General features: G+C 34.8%; 1 protein-coding gene across 2 annotated transcripts in view; it reads right to left on the bottom strand.

Moving 5' to 3' along the window:
• FUT8 (fucosyltransferase 8) overlaps window positions 1-19,118 on the bottom strand; it is a 128,604-nt gene that overhangs the window by 57,538 nt on the left and 51,948 nt on the right. For both annotated transcript variants that reach the window (XM_026849469.1, XM_026849468.1), the window contains one exon: window positions 9,517-9,942. In XM_026849469.1, the coding sequence (XP_026705270.1) occupies window positions 9,517-9,719 (203 nt within the window). In that variant the 5' untranslated portion in view covers window positions 9,720-9,942. The remainder of the gene's footprint in view (window positions 1-9,516; window positions 9,943-19,118) is intronic.

The following is a 19,118-nucleotide window of genomic DNA, read 5'->3' as shown; positions in this document are numbered from 1 at the left end:
GATGAAAAGTCCACTTTCACTGGAACGTTTGAAGGAATAAATACCTAATGTGAGCATCAGAAGGGTACATCACATGCAGCATAGCATTTAAGGCCCTTTTTTTAGAAGGGGGTGGAAGAGGTAGACTGACAGAAATTTAGTAAAAAACTCTGCACTCTAACAGCCCCCTATTGAAAGCAAATTAGGGATAATTAAATTATTGCAAAGTATTTATTTGTCTTTTAAAGCTACCATGGTAAATAAAAAGGAATTATCAATAACTCCTCATATATTTGCTCTTTTATGCACTGAGGGAACAAGTATGACAGAACTGAGGAAAATATTCTAACCTTAAACGCGTATTCCCTAAATATACTCCCTCTGTAAGAACAATGTGTTTATGAATTTGTTTCTACAACAAATGTACAGTACGGTATCATACTGAGATACAGTACGGTATTGCCATGTACAAAACAACCAACCTTTAAAAAGCATATTGAAGCACATTTAAGCTCTTGAACTAGTTTAAAACCACAAAGTTGAAATATATTTGTGATCTGCCAACTTGGTATCACAATTTGGACTGTGACAGGATAATTAACCACAAAATTACCAGGAAAAATGGAATGGCTTATATTGCATAAGTCACATTCCTAAAGGCAGAATTAGTGAAGAACAATAAAGTAAAAGGATACAAAATCATTACATAAGAAATCTTCAGACAGCACAAACATCCTCTGAACGTAAGGAATTACAGAATCCTATGGAAGGATGGTTGTGGATGATATGAAAGAAGCACAGTAATTCTGACCATAATCTGATATAATTAAGATTTTTTAAAAGGGAAGTACATGTCATTTAACATTCAACCTGCTTTGGCAAACTGCAATAAAAACGTTTACTAAGGTTGTTAGATGGAAGGAGTTAGGTTGGGGGTGGAGGGCATTCTCCTAAACTAGTTGTTTGGACTTTCAAGAGTTACATCATTTTAGAATGAAACTAAAATAACTTATTCTTTTTGTAGTTTTTTTCTCTACATCTGTTACCTCATCAGACTTGGAATTGCTGTCTTCCTCACTTTCATCCAGTCTCAAAATTAAGGAAAAGGTTCTTCTCTGCAACCAGCACAGCTTGCTTGTTACTGCCCTCTACAAGTACATCAACCGAGTTGGAGATAAGGCAACATTTGAGGGAAAAGTGTTTGAATTAAAATCCTTATCTATACTCATGGCATCATGTATGTAGATAATTTCTAGTGCAGAATATCCTAGGAATAATGCATACTTATGAATAAAAATTCCTGTTGAAAAACATATACATAAGTTTTCATAATCAAAGTCCTGACAACTGACTTGCTCCTTAAAATTTGAGAGGTGAGTTTAAAGTAAATTCATCTAAACAATGGTGATTCTAATCAACAATAAAAGCACATGTCATTAAGCATCTAGCACAGAATATCCTTCACTTAACGCTATAACACCACTGTAAATGAAGTTGTAAATACAAAATAAACAAAATTATAATCTACATAACATGTGCAGCCATGAAAATACAGAAAATAGTGGGTTTGTTTTAATGATTTCTCTCAATACTTACATGGTGAGATTTTTGCATGCTGTTTACTACCATTTTATAGTAAATATGGATATCTTTTTCTTAATGAACTCATATAAAAAAAGATATTCTTGCATAACTTTAAATATCAAAAAGATTATATTGTAGAAATAACCCTCTCTTGCTTAGTAATCCAGCTACACTTATAAAGACAGAAAAAAGAATTCTGTGTACATCATCCATATCACTTTCTCATCAACCTCAGTTAACAGAGGGGCAACGGCAAAGTAGTGGTCACTAACCTGAATCTCTAAAGGCAAAAAAAACCACTCAAAACTTAATTGCAGTGACATTCAATTTAGCTGAAAGGACTGTCACACACTGTGTAAAATAATGGTAAAAAAAATGAAAACAAAAATAAATTATAAAAATTCTAACCTTTTCCTATTTACAAGGTATTTAAAAGGTTACAATAATTTATCAGGAAAAGGAAAAAAATGAAAGATTTCATAAGTTCACACTCAAATATTTTCTCATTCTTTCATTTATAACTTTTTGAGTTCTTTGTATGGACCTGAAAGCTTTATAACTAACTAAAGCCACATGACTGACATTTTTCACACACACACACACACACACCCCGAAGAAAATGACATTTAACTATGAATGTCCATTAGCACACAGAACCAAACTGAAGAATATAAATTGTCACTTTACCCTTCTAAGATAAAACCTCAGTAAATAAAAATGAAAGAAAAACCCTGAATGTTATCTGCAAATAAAGATCGAGCAGCATCCCTTATCAATTTAAATCAGCACAGCCCTGGTTAGTGCTCATTATATCCACTGAATATGTGTCCCTTAATTCAGAAATGCACAAAAGCCAAGAGCAGAAATGCACACCTCCTTCACTCACTGGCCTGTGCAATACTCTCAGCTTCAAAGTTGAGACACTTGAAGGACGTTGAATAGAAAACAGTACTTTAAAATAACATTTAAATTTTTATCAACCCAAAGCTATTCTTGTATCCCAGTCCCTTTCACTGCTTACTACAGGCTTACTGGGCCCAACAACTGCCTAGAGTAACTGGTAGAAGTACTTTAATAGATTTGCCTATGATCAATTGATCCTGAGTTTGGATTCTATAACAGTCTCAGCAATAACTATGTTAAAGCAAGTATAGTGCTCTTTTAAAATTACCATCCTACCTCATCTTTGTGAAGCTATTCTCAGAACTATGAGAATCATGTCTAGAAATACTAGTGCTTTGTTTTATTTGTTCGATTGCATTTTGCCCTCTTCCACTCCTGTTCTGCTTTATGCACGATCCTATTCAGATTAAGAAACAGGTTATCATATTTATTAAAAGAATTGCAGGTTCTACAAAATGTAATATTTAATAGAGATGCTAGGAAGTAAATATATTCAGAATGTGATGTATTAGTAATATGAACACAATATGAAAACATTTAATGAGATTCTCTATTTCCCTGAAAAGAAGTCTGAAACTACTGGTTCCTATAGTGCCAGGCTTACCTTCCAGAAGAGGATACCACTAATATACCATAAAAGATAAAAATTTAACTATCACCCAGCATGACACAAAGAAGCACATGAATACGATGAACCATTCATGTATTGGAAAAAAGGAAGTCTAGGACACAGATGAAAGCATACACACCACTTCTCCAGTTTCTGCTGAAGAATATCAGACATTACAAAAGCAGTAATTTTAAGGTCTCCTTCTCCTAAAAGTCTTTTACCATCTAGATGCAACAGTGACAGACTTTAGCAGTCATATCATAATCCTACTAGTAAGAAAAATTTGCAGGTAAAACTACATTACAGGCAAACAATGCAACAACATTACATAATACTTTGATTATTACTTCCTATTGTATTTCCCTTACATGACTGTAAAAATAGTAGTAAAGATTTCCCTTTTTGCTGTGAAACCCACAACATCTGCAATAAGTGTTCTTTTCCAATTCTACTACAGTAAATATAGAACAATAAAATAATAATATCTAAAAAACTTTGGTTTATTATTATTTTGCACTTATGGGATCTAGGTTGCTTCTAAAATCAACCCAGATTTGCCTACACACTATTGTTTATAAACATGTAATGGCTATGGTAACTCTCCAAATCTCATTATACTACAATATTCCCCCACATAATTTCTAAAACTCAGGCAACACAAAACCCCTTTAATTCCGTTTATCTTCTGCATCACTAATATACATCTGTGCCTCTTTATAACCCACAAGTAAGGTTTTTAAAAGCATCATATTGGCAAAAGAACTACAGTAACTTCTCACATAAGACTTTTCAAATGCACTGCCAAAACTAAGTGGTGCCTGAGGTCATTTCACGTCATCAGAAGTGCACTACAAACATGTATTCAGTTCCTAAAGGAGTATTTTTATTTCAGGCAATTTTCAAAAAGATATGACTGTTCCAACTAGCACTATTGCAAAGGTACATATTGAAATAAAGTATCTCAAAATAATCTTACCAAAAATCCTTACAAAAATACAAACTATTCATAACCAATATAGGTAATAAAATATAATTATTCTTAAAACATAATCAGAAGAATATGATGTAGCTTGTAAGATCAAACATACAAATATCAGGGGGAAAAAAAAAAAACAAAAAACAAACAAATCACAACACCAACAAAACCAAACAAATTAAAAAAAAACCAACAAAAAAACCCAAACACCAAACAAACAGACCTCTTACTGCCCTAAAACCTTAATTTTGCTCTTCATGCATCCTGTCTGAAAAGAAGCAACCAGGGGAAAAATTACAAAATCAAATATAATTTAAGTATCATACAGAAAAAAAGAGCTAAGCAAGATTTCATAAAGCTTTGTGATGGATACGACATCTCTGAACTTTTGATCTTGCATGAACATAAGGTGTGTTTCATAAGGCATGGTTTGGGGTATTCTTTGTTGTTGCTGCTGTCTTTGGGGAGGAGGAGCTGCTTCATAAATCAGCAGCAAAATAGCTTTCAAACCTCAGAGTGGAAAGATCACATCCTGCTGCTATATACTGGCATTCATGGATGGCTGGATGAAACTAAGCATAGCCCAGTTCCTATTTTCAACCATCCTGAGGAGTGACACTTTTATCAGTGAGAAGGGAGTCAGAGAAGTCACAAGAACCCATTGTAATGGGAAATGCCAGGCAACTGAAACGTATTGAAAAGTATTTTACCATATAACTAAAGTCCCAATGTAATTAAACATGAAATACCAGTTTTCTGACTTCAAAATGGAAATTGTTACAAAAACTTAGACTTTTTTTGAACTACCGAATTCTTATGACCATACCTGCTTTCGATCCCTTCCTCCCTGCCCTAAGTAGCTATTACTAATGGCATAGCTAGATATTACAGTACTTTTCTACCATTCACAGAGCTTCTTTGCCTACTAAGTCAAATTCTGTTAACTCAGAGCTTTTTACCATCCAAAAGTTTTACCAAATTATGACAAAATAGTTTAGCTAGTGTAGTTAATCAGTTGCCTGTTAAAATTTTCCAGGTAAGCACTCTCATTTTGTTTAAACTCCTACCAAAGTAACCTTAAAGAGTTATTATTGAAATACGCTTAAATTCATGCATTAGCTTAACCCTGTTGCATGCCAGAATATATTTTATATCTTCACAGCAAAACGTGTGCTTCTTTTCTGTTGGAATAAAAAAACCCTCTAGTTCTCTAGATATAAATCTTAGTGGATAAGGGAAGTAAACCCAAGTTTTTACCTCCGTGTAACTAAATCCAACCTGGCAATAGGATTTACGTTTACAGGCTACACTGATGTAACAACTGTTGTCTTAACCACTCAGATTTCACAACCAGTATCAGTAATGAAAATTTTAAGTACAAAACCAGAAATTCTAGCAATTAAATCATATTCAAATAATAGTTCCACCCTTTCTGCCTTTGATCAGTAAAGACTAAAACAAATTATGTCTTTACTTCCATGTTAAGTGGAGCAAAAGTAATCTTTTCTGTCTAATCCTAGTTCAATTTCTGGATTTACAGATGTTTTTGTTTCTTTAATATAAGCTTGTAGCAGCAGTGATCTCTTCCAGGACTCAGATACTGAATCCATGAACTGTTGGCTAATGCCTCATTTTAAGTAGCTATATTGCTATAAAACTGTAAATAGGATGATTTCAAAGCTAATGCTTATTTTTAACACTTGTTATATCTGGCCAACAAAGAAGTGAGATACTGACATTCTGTATCACATTTATAATTTTATGCTTCAATGATGCAGGTTGACCAGGATATTTTTCAAACCTATTTGTGAAATTTCTATAAAAACAGTGTCACAGCTTTTGCTCAAGAAACATAATGAAAAGGCTCTATATTGTAATACATCACTTCCCTCAAAGTCTAGTACTTTGCCAATCTCAGATCACTTCCAGAAAAAAAACCCTATGCCTGAATATCTTCCAGTCCCAAGCTGGTTCAGTTCTGGCCAGCACTGACTACTGAACCTGGAGATTTGTTGGTGTTCAAACTACCATTTAAAGTCATTTTAGGCTTTCTCATGCAAGACACTCAGATTCTTCTGTGGCTACAGAAACGCTTCAGAAATATTTTTAAGTAGCATACTTACAAAAAAAAAAAGAAGCTGAACAGAATCCAATTACGACAGTTTTGGATCATTCAATCTAATTCCAGAAACTTGCAGCAATTAACGCATAGAGAAAGAATATTCTAACGTGTTTAGATTAGAACTAGATTAATGTTTTTATTTCTACAAATCATGGGAAATTATCAACAGTATAAGCTATTATTTAAAACTTGGCCACTGAAAATGTAATATTTATCTGAATATAGATAGGTGAGGTAAACAAAGAAAGGTGTTTAGAAAAATCATCACTGCCTACAATATAACCTGTATCTATGCATAGCCTGTCTCTACTGCCTCCATCTTGAAAGGAAAAAAATACCCTGCCATCAGTAAAATCAAGAACGTTTATTCTCTTCTAGTCACTGTGTAATTTGAACTGGTTATATTTCAATGACTGTGCAACACATCACATGAGCATTTATTCAGGTCAGCCAAATATGGGGTGCTGAAAGCATGGAGGGTGATAATCTTTACATTCAAGGCCAAATATTTCCCCCTCTGAGAAAAGAAACCCTAAGGTTGACTATTACTATCTAGTATTAAAGGAATTTTAAAATACTGTATTTATTCAAATATAGGATGTTGCTTAAGTTTCTTCATCGCAGCATACTCTACACCATTTTGTCAACAAAAATATGTTAAACTTTTTGCCAGTGCAGTTGTTATCCCATATGTATAAATTGAGCTTAGAAAACTACAGCCCACTCAGCCATTCATGGCCATACTACTCAAGGTGAAGATTCTCTACGCTTAGCATAGAGGGCACTTGGGTCAGCATCATTTCTCCACCTCTGTGCAGCACCACATGAATGCTGAAGTACTTCTTCAGGGCTGACACACTCAAAACTAAAACATTTGTTTTCCTAAGCTAAGAAGCCTCATCAGCATGCAGCCGTACCTACAGTGCATTCCAGAAATCTGGACAGAATGTAGTGAAAAGAAATTTCAGTAAGGCAGGGAAGGCCACCCAGCATACCAGATCAAATAGCCCTGGCTGTGCATGAAAGAGAGAGAATGTACCAGAACAAGCAGGGTTGAGAGGAAACATACTCATTTCACTGCTACAGAGTCCACAGGTGTGATTTCATTCAAATGAAGGAGTGGGTTGGATTTGTGTGTGGTGGGGTTTTGGTAGGAGGGGAGGGAGCTATAGAGGTGGCTCCTGTGAGAAGCTTCTAGAAGCTCCCCTGGCTCCAAGTAGGACCCACCTCTGGCCAAGGCTAGACCAATTAGCAACGGTGGCTGTGCCTCTGTGATACGAAGAGATTTAAGAAGGGGAGCCAGAGAGGAGTTGGGGTTGTGAGGGAAATACCTCTGCAAACACCAAGGTCAGCTGAAGAAAGGGCGGGGGAGGGGACGGGGGGAGGTGCACCTGAGCAGAGGCTCCCCTCAGTCCGTAGGGAGAGGCCAGGCTGTGCCCTGCAGCCCATGGAGGTCACTGGGGGAGAAGATGCTCACCTGCAGCCCGTGAAGGGCCCCACACTGGAGCAGGGGGCTGCACCTGAAGAAAGCCAGGGCTCTGAGGGAAGCCCACGCTGGGGCAGTCTGTTGCGGGTCCCATGTGAGGGACCCACGCTGCAGCAGTTCAGGAAGAGCTGCAGCCCATGGGAAGGGCTCATGTTGGAGAAGTTCATGGAGGACTGTCTCCAGTGGGAGGGACACCACGCTGGAGCAGGGGAAGAGTGTGAGGAGTCCTCCCCTACTGAGGAAGGAGTGACAGAGACAACGGGTGATGAACTGACCATGACCCCCATTCCCCATCCCCCTGCACCACTGCAGGGAGGGGAGGAGGGAGAGAAATCGGGAGAAAATTTGAGCCTGGGAAACAGGGAGGGGTGGGGGGGAAGGTGTTTTTAAGCTGTGGTTGTATTTCTCTCTGTCCTGCTCTGACTGGTAAATTAATGGTGGTGGTCAAATTAAACTGATGTTCCTTTTTCTTTCGAAGTCAAGTCTGCCTTTTGCCCGTGGCCATAACTGGTGAGTCATTGCTCCCTGTCCTTGCCTTGATCCCAGAGCCTTTTGTTTTATTTTCTCCTCCCCATCCCTGAGGGGGAAGGAGTGAGCCAGCAGCTGTGTGGTGCTCAGCTGCCCTCTGAGCTTAAACCACAATAAGGGGAGAAACAATCTGACTTAGTCCAACAACAGGACTAGAACCATAAAACACCCTGGTAAGAGAAACAAAGAGATTTGTGCAATTCTGTAATTTTCCCTATGTTTTATGAAGCAAAATAGCAAAGTAGAAGATCCAAAATGTCATCTGCTCCCAAAGGGTATTAAAAAACAAGTCCAAAAGTCAGTTTCTCCTTGCAAGGCAAGAACCACCCAAGAGACATGATGAAGACTCAACTACCAGTGCCCCTTGTTTTGCATGTTCTACACAGGTGATCCTGGCCTGACAACCTCTACACACGTGTCCTGGTGCTTGTGAGTATGTAGTTGGGAAAGAGACAGCAAGTGAATTCAGCTCACTTAGAGATTTTAAAAAATAAACATCACCCTCCCATTCTGTCTTGTACTAAGCTTTGACCTTCTCTAGATTTTTACAACATACAAAGCCTCTGCACTTGTCCCCACAATTCATCAGGACTTGTAGGTTGTGTGTGTTAATGTCCATGTACTTAGGACTAGTCTAAATCTGGCACACATCCTGCCTAAGAAGCTCTCACTTGCAAATTCTTAGAAAAGGAGATACCAGAAGTCTAGGTTAAAAGCTGTTTGTCTGAAAAATGAAAGAAAACACTTTAAACTGTAATTGTGCCCATCTATAACATAATTATTACAAAAATTGAGATAATACTACTATTTTACAAGTATTTCTACAAGTTTAGCAGCAGGGCAAGGAAAACAACTTAGTTAAAAGAAATCATAATGCAGTAGTCTACTGCAGCTCATCTTCAGCAAGTCCACATTCATCTTCAACAAGCTATACAAATGTCTTCAGCACTTTTAAAACAAGCTCTTCCAGTTACTGCATGTATAGAGAAGTCACCAACTGTTCCAACTGGTTTGAATGTCATACTAATTGCACATGTTTGAAGTTGGCATTGAGGAGTTAATAACCTACAGAAGTCTATTATAGTGACAGTAACCCTTTGGACACCATTAAATAATGACTGTTAAATAACAACTATATTAGACCAAAACTAAATGTAGATTATTTGTTTAAAGGGTTTGCAATATATATTCAGTTAGTTATAGCATTGATTAAAACATTGATCTATATTTTTAAATGTTAAACATTATCTGATAAAAAACCCCACAAACAACTCTTTCAATTTATTTTCTGATATTTCACATTTCAACCGTTTTCTTTTAGATCCTACCTGAGAGATTCCGCCATCCGTCTTAAGTCTTCATTTTGCTGTTTTAAACGTTCAAGTTTAGCAAGTATCTTGGATAATTCACGACTAGAGTGATCCGGGTGCTCACTGTCTCGTACCAGGTGTCCACCAATATAAAAGAGTAAAGTTCCCCAAGCAAAGAGGATAAGCATAATCCAACGCCAGGAACCAGTCCATGGCCGCATTTTCAGAAGTTCTATTCACTCCAGAACTGCTTCTGCTCATAAAACAACAAACATTTTAAGTCCTCAGCCTGTACAAAAGTGGACAATTTCAGTTCCTCTGCTTCACCACATTGTATCGGTGAAAATTTATTCTCAGTGTTTATGTTACTGCAACTCCTTAGAAAAAATCCTTATGGGGCTGTACACAGAAAGCATTATTATTGCATCATTCTTCGTTTATACCCTGTGAAAATAATTAAAAAAAAGAAATTATAATTCTGATATATAAAAATATATTGGATGGCAATTAAGCTACATGTCGTTAACTTTCAGGAATGATGATAGACAATGTTACTACTTTCTGTCAAGGAGAAAAAGAAAAAAGCTTTTAAGTTGCCACAAAAAATATGCTGAGAAGAATTGCATATTCTTTATGTGGCTTGAGAATGAATCACATAAAGAATATGCAATCAATTCCGGGTTTGAAGTGCTCAGAAGAAATGCTGCTTTTTATAAGAGAAATATTTACCAATTCATGTGTCATTTCACCCATTAAAATAGTTCAAAAATCATTCTGTGGTAAACTGAATAGTCACTTATACTATCAAGAAAAGAGCTTTCATTCAATTACAAATTCTTCAGGTTTTTTTCATTTTTATGAACTCTCTTCTCCATTTTTATCATGACTCCCACCCTGTAACAGAAGTTATAGCCATTCTAACAATATATCCTATGACTTTCAAGTACATTGGCCGAGTATCGGCTGCAATACCAATTAAGCAACTTGCAAGCACTGCAAAGAGTGTAAGCAATCATTTCTAAACAATCCATTGCATATCTTACTCTTAAATCTACAGTGACCTCTGAAACACCCATCTAATATTAAACGTAAAATTTTATTTCCTGCTTAAAATTGCAAGACAACATGACTTCTCTTTAATCTTCTACTGTATTTTCTAAAACAGGTAAGAACACTGAATATTTAAGAGGTAAAAAAGAGGGATTTCAAGTAGAACTTATGTGGCACCTGCTGTACTCACACATTTGAAAATGTGGCATGACTAAAAACCTAGTTTTTAGAAACATTTTTTTCTTCTGCTTTAAAACTATCAAAATCATTTTGACAAGTGTTATTATTAAAACTATAAAAATGCATGCAAAAAACTGTGCTAAAGGTAATACATTCTCTCATCTAAAAACACTGCACCATTTTAAAAAATGCAAAATCACCTTAACTCATTTTCTACTTGGCAAAACACCATTCAATGAGTGGAAGTATCTCCTCATTCTACCTAGAACAGATTTTAAAATTTAACTGCTCAGCATGTCCAAAGTTGTCTTAAGTACTTCTCACCAATCTTTCTCTATAATGTAACATTTCTAACTTTTGTACAAGGCATATATATGCCATTTATACTCCATTTCCAAAACAACCTGTATTTCCAATTCTCACATCTGTAAATCCACCATATTTCCTCTGAGACGCTATCCATATCCACCCTCTCCCAAATTATTATTCTCTGTTTAATCCTTCTTTCACCTTATCTTCTTTTTCACTTCATTTAGGTTTTTTTCCTCTGTTCCAACTCATCTCAAGTTCAGAAAAAAGACTTCCCAAATAGCAGTAACTTCCAAATTCACCCAGTCATTGACATATGCCTGGAGCACGCACTTACAGATACAAAAATTTTAACATAATAAAATGCTGAGATTTCTTTGGTTATCTTGCAGAAAGGTTTTTGTTTGTATGTTTTTGAAAGAGCAGAAAAATTCCACTTAAGACTAGTAAAATGGTACACAAGAGAAACTATTTGAAAATTGAATATTACTAATGAAATGGAAAACATCTGTAGGACCTCTCTCAAGCTCTTCCATTTAATATATCTGTGACAAGGTGAGTTATAAGCAGACCAGTTTTCTCTGAAAGCAATGTCAGAATCACATGCTAGGAGCATGTAATTTTCTACAGATCTCTAAGAAAGCTTTACATAGCTTTTGCTTCAGCTTGGCAAAGCAAGGGGCTGCCTTCAGGAAAATAGTGATTTCTTCAAAAATCTTTACAGATCACAGCACAAGTAAAAAGAACCCACATTACGTGAACAGAATAGATCATGGCCAACCCACAGAGGATTGTTGCTATAAGCAAAGTGGGCCTAGTTAATTGCAGAAATTATTAATATAAAGCCCCGATGGACTGACAGTTAAGGTTGAAGTGGGAAAGTGTATTCTTACATCTATACTGTCAATCCCTCAGAAAATGGTTGACTGTGGCTGCAGCATGCTAAGTGAAATCACTAAGTCTGTGAAGGCAGAGGAAAGAAAAATAATAGGAGACTTCAAATACTCTCTACCAACTGGGTAAATACATTGGAAACCATAATGAGAATAAACAGACATCACAAATTTACTGCTTAAAAGAAAAGTCACTATGAATAAGTCTTGACTTAATCATAAGCAGTTTGCAGAACTTAGATCAAAAAGTTTCTGCTGGAGGACCACTTTATAATATCTGAGTATATTATGCAGACTGTTATCTCCCAGAAGGAACAAAGTAAAAAAATTCACTACAGCAGTGATTAGTTTCAAGAAGAGGAACTATTTTAAAAGCTAAGAGGATTCCATGCCACCTGGAAAGATATCACAGTCTTAATTAAAACAGCAGGTAAAGGTGACTATTATAATTATCAAAGGAAGTATTCTTTTAAAAAGTTACAAGCATGATCAGTGATTCAGTAGGTAAGATTGTAAATTCTGGTATGTTAAAGACATAAAAATACTGAACTTTTTATCCAAAGCAGATAGCTAACTAGAGACTCCAAAGTAAAAAAAAAAAATGATCAGAGTATATAACAATCGTTTAGAGTACTTTTCAAGGAGAAAACTGACTTTCTTTTATTCTGTCTGTTTTTCATAACACAGGAGCTTAAGCAGACTCACAAATCAGGTACCTTCTTTACAAAAGGAAGTGTTGATCTGTCTCAAACTACAGTGTTAGCAGAATAGGCTATCAAACAAATTCACAAAATTAAAATAAGAAGTCATCAGGTACAGATGGTATTCTTCCAACAGTTCTAATGAAGTTAAAGAATGCAATCGTTTAATTATTATCAGTAGTATGTAATCTCTCACTTACAATCGCCTTGTAGCAAAGGAATGGAAAATGACAACAGTAAACCAAATTCTTTGAAAGGGCTACAATTGGGATCCCTGAAACTACAGGTCAGAAAAATATTACATTCATGTCAAGCAAACTGGCAGAAATATTAATAAGATGAAGTAAAACTACAGACATAAGGATGAATGTAATAAAAGTAAAAAAGTACTAACATGGCTTTTGAAAAGAGAAATTGGGCCTCAAATTTATTAAAGTTCCTTTGAAGATGTAAATAAACACACAGGTAAGAGAGAACCAGTTTTAATTGTTACACAGCAGAGTTCATACAGTTTTATATGTTAATAAGTGATTTGGAAAACAGGGTGACAAGTAAGGTAACAAAGTGCACACATAGTACAAAAGATGATATCCATGAACTGAAGGACATCAAGACACTGTCTAATGAAGAAATAAAATTAAAGATGAAAAATCAGTTTATATGAGTGTGTAAAGTTGTGTGTAGATGACATTATCCATCAAGAATGGACTTCAGCTTTGATAGGTAATTCTATAAAATATTTGCTCAGCAACCAAGTCTTCACAGGTTTAAAAAAGAAACCAAAGAAACAAACAAAAAAAACAACCCCACCCCACAACAGCAGAAAAACCACACACACAAACCCAAGACCGCCAAAAATAAACACCAGCAGAAATCATTACCCTTACGTCATTGCACAAAACCACTGTGTGAAGGGCTTTGATTACTTCATAACATTTCAATTCAACAAACTCTAAAAGATATGGTAGAAATAGAAATGATACATAAAAGAGTTACAAAATTTAGCAGAGAGAATGGCCTTCAGTAACTAAGTAGAAAGAACAACTCAGGAATTAACATGGCAATTTTTTATAAAATCATTAACGGTATAAGAAAGTAAATAGGGTATAATTGTTTGTTGTTACTTTTAGTACAAGTTGATAACAAGTAAAACTTTCTGGTTTGAACAGATTCAAAACAAAATAAGGTATTTCTCAAAATGTGCAATTCCAGCATGAAACTCATTTTGATCAAACACTGTAGGTATTAAAATTTTACATTTTAAAGACCATTACACCATTTCAAGGGAGATTAAAATTCATGACAGGCTACTCACAAAGATACCACCCAATACTCTGAGAATCCCAAATCACATATTGCTGGAAACAGGAGAATATGCCAGGGTAGTACCACCATAGTATCCTGGTTCTTACAGTTTTCCCTAGATATCCACTACAAGCCATCAGATACATCAGCCTAGATATGTCTTTGATCTGATATGGTGCAAATACTTTTAAAACTATAATTAAAATGTTAAACAAACAATATTTTAAATGTTATTAAAGGGTATGTGTTATCAAACACAAAAATACCACATTTTAACAGGGTTAACTATCCCACATTATAACAACGAATTTTAGAACTCATTATTAACAAAAAAGTAACTTATTTGGTGTTTGGTTTAAAAGAATAAACAGAAACTCAGTAAGACAGGGAAAAATATCAGACAATCTTTTTAAGGAAAAAAATTGAATGATAGCTTTGTCAGGTATTTGTCTGTGGTTCTGAGGATAAGATTGGTCATGTACTTCTGGCTCTCGAGCTTATAAAGTTTTCAAGTGTATATGGGGGAAAAATAATATTTTTATTCACATCACTAAATCTCAAGTAATCAATGATGTACAGTAATTTTCAAGTGCATTAGTCTTGTAGCACGTTCACATTAAAGTATGGACACTTTAAAATTAACTTTCTTTAACAGTAAACCAGTTTTTACATCCTGAAAATTAATAAAATTGTGTCTAAAACAATGAATGGACCTAATATTTTCAAAAACACAGAGTTCTGAAAATACTCCTAAATATTTTATATAATATGCAAAAGATAACATGTTTTATATGATTCCTATGAATCTCTGATGATGTCATTGTTGTTTTATAAGTTAGGTCACAGTACATTTGAATGTAAAATAAAGACAAACTACCTGAATAAATAGGAAGAACATTCTGAACTAACCTTAAACTGTCAGCCTGTACCTCAAATGTGGTGTAGCTAATACATGAGTTCTAACTACTCTTAATTTTTGGCGTTGTACTATAATGTGACTTTTACTTTTTTTTTTTCTTCCATTTCATACTCTTCTGGGAATGCAAAACAGCAAAGCATTTCAGTATTTCAAAGCCCATACAAGACCGTTAAATAAACTGAATTATAATAAATAAAAGACTAGCAGAAATAAAAGATGGAAACAATGTAAAATTATCATATTTTTAAAACTGTTCAATTCCTATAGCTTTTATCAGATTTCTGAAACCACGTGCAGATGTACACCACATACATGTGACTGACAGAAAGTCAAGATGTACTGTCAATATTTATCCTTTTTTAATTTTATATATAGCTGTTTATGAGTTTTCATACTTGTAAACTAAGCTCAGGACTGTCCAAGACTGAAAATATGAGAACAAAGTTAGAGAAAACTCAGCAGAAGCCCACAAACCCAGTAATTCTAACCTGAGATGAATCATAACATACATGGTCATTAACACTGTCTGATACTGAATATCAAAATAAGAGCCCACCAAACTTAAAATTTGTGGGAAAGTAATGCCAGTAAATATATTTTATTAAGCAGGAAACAGGAGAATATATAAATGACAATGATTGGTGTTACTATTAAATTATTATATAGTGAAGATCCTTTACCTAAGAATATTACGTTACATTTCTTTTACCAGAGGAAGACATATATTTCAATATACTAGTTATCTTCTGAGATTTATCATGATTACTTGTCTTACACTTGATTGGATTTACCCATACCCTTGCATTTTCCAGTACATAAGCATGTCAAAACATAGTATATTGACAATCAGGTAATTTGCATGTTCTTCCAAGCAATTTTAGGTTAGTTCTTGTCTCCCTTATAGAGGATCCTGAGGATGGTTGACTACATTTTTGTAGTATCACCTTCTAAAATAATGTAGTAAGATTTCTTATCTCTTGGAAAGGTGTTACCCTGGTGTTTGGGATGAAAAAGAATGTATTCCTCTGTCGTCCCCAACAGTTTTTAGCATTATCTCTACAGAAATCTTTAAAGCTAATCATCCTTCTAAGTTTCTTTACTACATCCAGTGATGAGGGTTTCAATCTGATCTCTCAGGCAAATCACCTCTCATTCATAAGAACCCAACTACCATCCACAAAAATCCCAGTCACAGCCCTGGTGTAAATGCTAAGCATGGACTGAAAGACGAAGCTCAGTAGAAGCAGCAGCATAGATATATAGTGGCAAAAGAAGTTTTAATGACAGTATCAGCGTGGGGCTGGAGATGCCACAGTGAAACTGGTAACCTTCAGGGATTCTTGAACGTAGGCTTGTAAATACACAACTTTTAGTTGCCGTGAAATAAAGCAGTTTGGACTTACAGAAACAGTGGAAAATCTTCCACATATGAATGCAAAGGGTCTCCCAGTTCCACAGGAGACTGAAGAAGACGACACCAGACACCTATGAAATCTTCTCAAAGTAGTAAGAAACAGATATTGAGGTAATTAACATCAAGGCTTTTGTATTTAAATGTAGGAGTGTTCTGTCACTCCTTATAAACTGATTTGTTATTTCAAACTCCTGTTTCAGTTAAGAAATCAAACCAATATCAGGAAAAAATTTTGTAGAATAAGAAGAAAGTAATGGTAAAACTGAATGCTAAATTGAAAGCAAAGTATCACCTACAGTAAGATTTAATTTAATCCTGTAGCTCTCTTAAGTCAACATAAAATATGCAGTATTATATAAAGAAGCAAAAAAGTACTGATAAGTACTTGCTATTATAAATCGTTAGAAATACATAACCCTGAATGCATCAGTTGAATGGAAAATAATATTATAAGAAATTAAGTCAAATTAAAATTTATTTACTGTTAAATGCATAGCATAGAAAATATGGTTAGTGTCAGAAATTTTAGACTCCATTAAAGAGAAGATAGAATATTTAAATAAGGGTCTGCTTCAATGCCTTAATCAGGAAATCAAATTGTGCATACTACATATGTAAACCACAATTGATTGTCAGATATAAAAATTTTTTGTTATCAAATTAACATGGAAGATTTGGTTAAAAACCATTGCTTCAATACAGTGCAATGCAATGTTTACAGAATGACTAGAGGAAACAGTAAAGAGAACATTAACTTAATTAAAATGATAATAAAGATAGAGACTGAAGTGTAGCTCCAACATCATCAGGAAAAATAACGTGCATCCATGTCAAAGTTATTTTGCTATAGCAAGAATTATTAATCACTGAAAAAATAAATACATACTATCTTTAATTACCCTGCCCCCATAACACCTTCAAGTTATTTTAAGGCTTTAAAAGCTACTTAGAAATTAGAAACTTGAATAGCCCAATACCATCATTTCAAATGAAAGACATCTTTCATGACTTAAATAAGGTACTTATTAACTTACTATTCCCAACATGCCTTCAATAGCAAATTCAGTGATGGAGTGGAGATTTTCTCCTTGTGTATTTTTGCTTGCTATTCAGAATTACGGCCCCAGAATAGCATCATGCTTTTTCTTAGAGATGTACAGTTTCAAGTTATTTTAGATTCAGTTCAAAGCAAGCTAAGCAAGTCTGCTTTTGGCTCAACCACCTACTGACCTAGATTCACTCAAAAAAAGAAGTGCACCTTATGCAAGTTGAAAAGAAATTACTCATGAAGCAAAACTCATACATCACTACAGCTAATACATAAGGCATTACACTTAATGGTATGCACATCATCTACAATTCTTTTTTTTCCACAGTATGAAACACAAAATTCACTCCACTGTTAAGGGCTATCACAATAACTTATCACTAAATACAAATCACTCAAAAAGCATCATACATTGTACATGCAACTTAGATTGAACCTTCACATCACTTAGTTTCACTTAAAAATAAACTTAAATAAGTTGTGTTTTTAAGATTTCACTAACAAAAATAACCTTCTTAGGAAAGCATGCTACACTCAGTAATGTTAACCTGTTGTGGTCTATAAAAATAAAATTTAAAAAACCCCCTCAACTTTCCGATTCTAGTTCCTATGTGACAATGATGTGATGTCACAGCTTCTGACAAAGGATTAGAGCCTAAAGAAATAATCCTTTTAGGATGTTAAAATAAAACTAAGGATCAAAGGACAAAAATAACAAATTACTCTGTAATGTTTTATAAAATAAGCAAATGTTGCAAATATTATTCATGGTGTATGCAACACATTCTTAATGAAGGCTTATATATTATTTGATTAATAATATAGCATCTTCATAATCTGAACTAGGTTATATGGGCAAGATTTCTTCAGTTAAATCCTATGTCCTAGTATTTATTTTAGTTAAATCATATCATAGAAAACTCTTCAAGTTCCACCTAAAAAAAAAAAAAAAAGGATTTCCTTTCACCATTCCTGGAAGGCTGTTAAAAAAAAAAACAAACCACTCTTCCAATGCTTAAAAGCCTTCTTTCATTTCCAAACAAAATTTGTATTTTGCTAATTTATACTCATGTTTTCTTGCACTAGTATAAACTCAGTTTCGAGAACTTGGTTACTGCCCTGTTCTGTGCACAGTGGTGTACCTACAGAAAGCAGCCGTAGCCCTTCTCAGACACATATGCTAGTCTGAGTCTTTCATGCTAGCTTACAAGCACTTCACTGCAAGAGACGTACAGATCTCTGAATCCTTTACCAGCTCCTATGCCAGTCAAGTCTTTTCAGAACATCAGGAATCAGAATTACACATACAACACAAGATACTACCAGTGTCTTGCATGAAACAAATACTTGTTTTTCTCTCTTGGACCTGATTTCTGTGATATATCCTAGTACTGGATTTGTCTTTTTCATGGCCACAGTACTCTGGCTGTCAACAACCATTTTGCAAGGATAAAATACCTCCAAATCTTTTTGCACCTATATCTCTTCAAATTGATAAGCTCCCATCTTACATACAGAAATTCTTACTTTGAATCCTGTTAATTCTGTGTTATTACACTTTATCCCATTCTACCACTCCAGTATCCCAAACTAAAAAAATTATTCTTGCACATTTTTCTGACCTCCACCATAACACTTCTCTACTTTGTTACCTAAATTTCATTATAATCTGTTATCTTTTTGTGACACTGTCACTACCAAAAAGGCCCAAGATGAATAACATGTAATCCACTGCACTGTCTCTCCTCCAGCCTAATAGTCTTCCTTGCAGCACAAGTCCCTGTCACTTCATCCCTTCAGC

This window comes from Athene cunicularia, assembly GCF_003259725.1.
Source record: "Athene cunicularia isolate RWA chromosome 5 unlocalized genomic scaffold, athCun1 chr5_part1, whole genome shotgun sequence".
Taxonomy (NCBI): Eukaryota; Metazoa; Chordata; class Aves; order Strigiformes; family Strigidae; genus Athene; species Athene cunicularia.
Note: the sequence above shows the minus strand (reverse complement) of the source record. Positions and strands in the feature narration are given on the sequence as shown.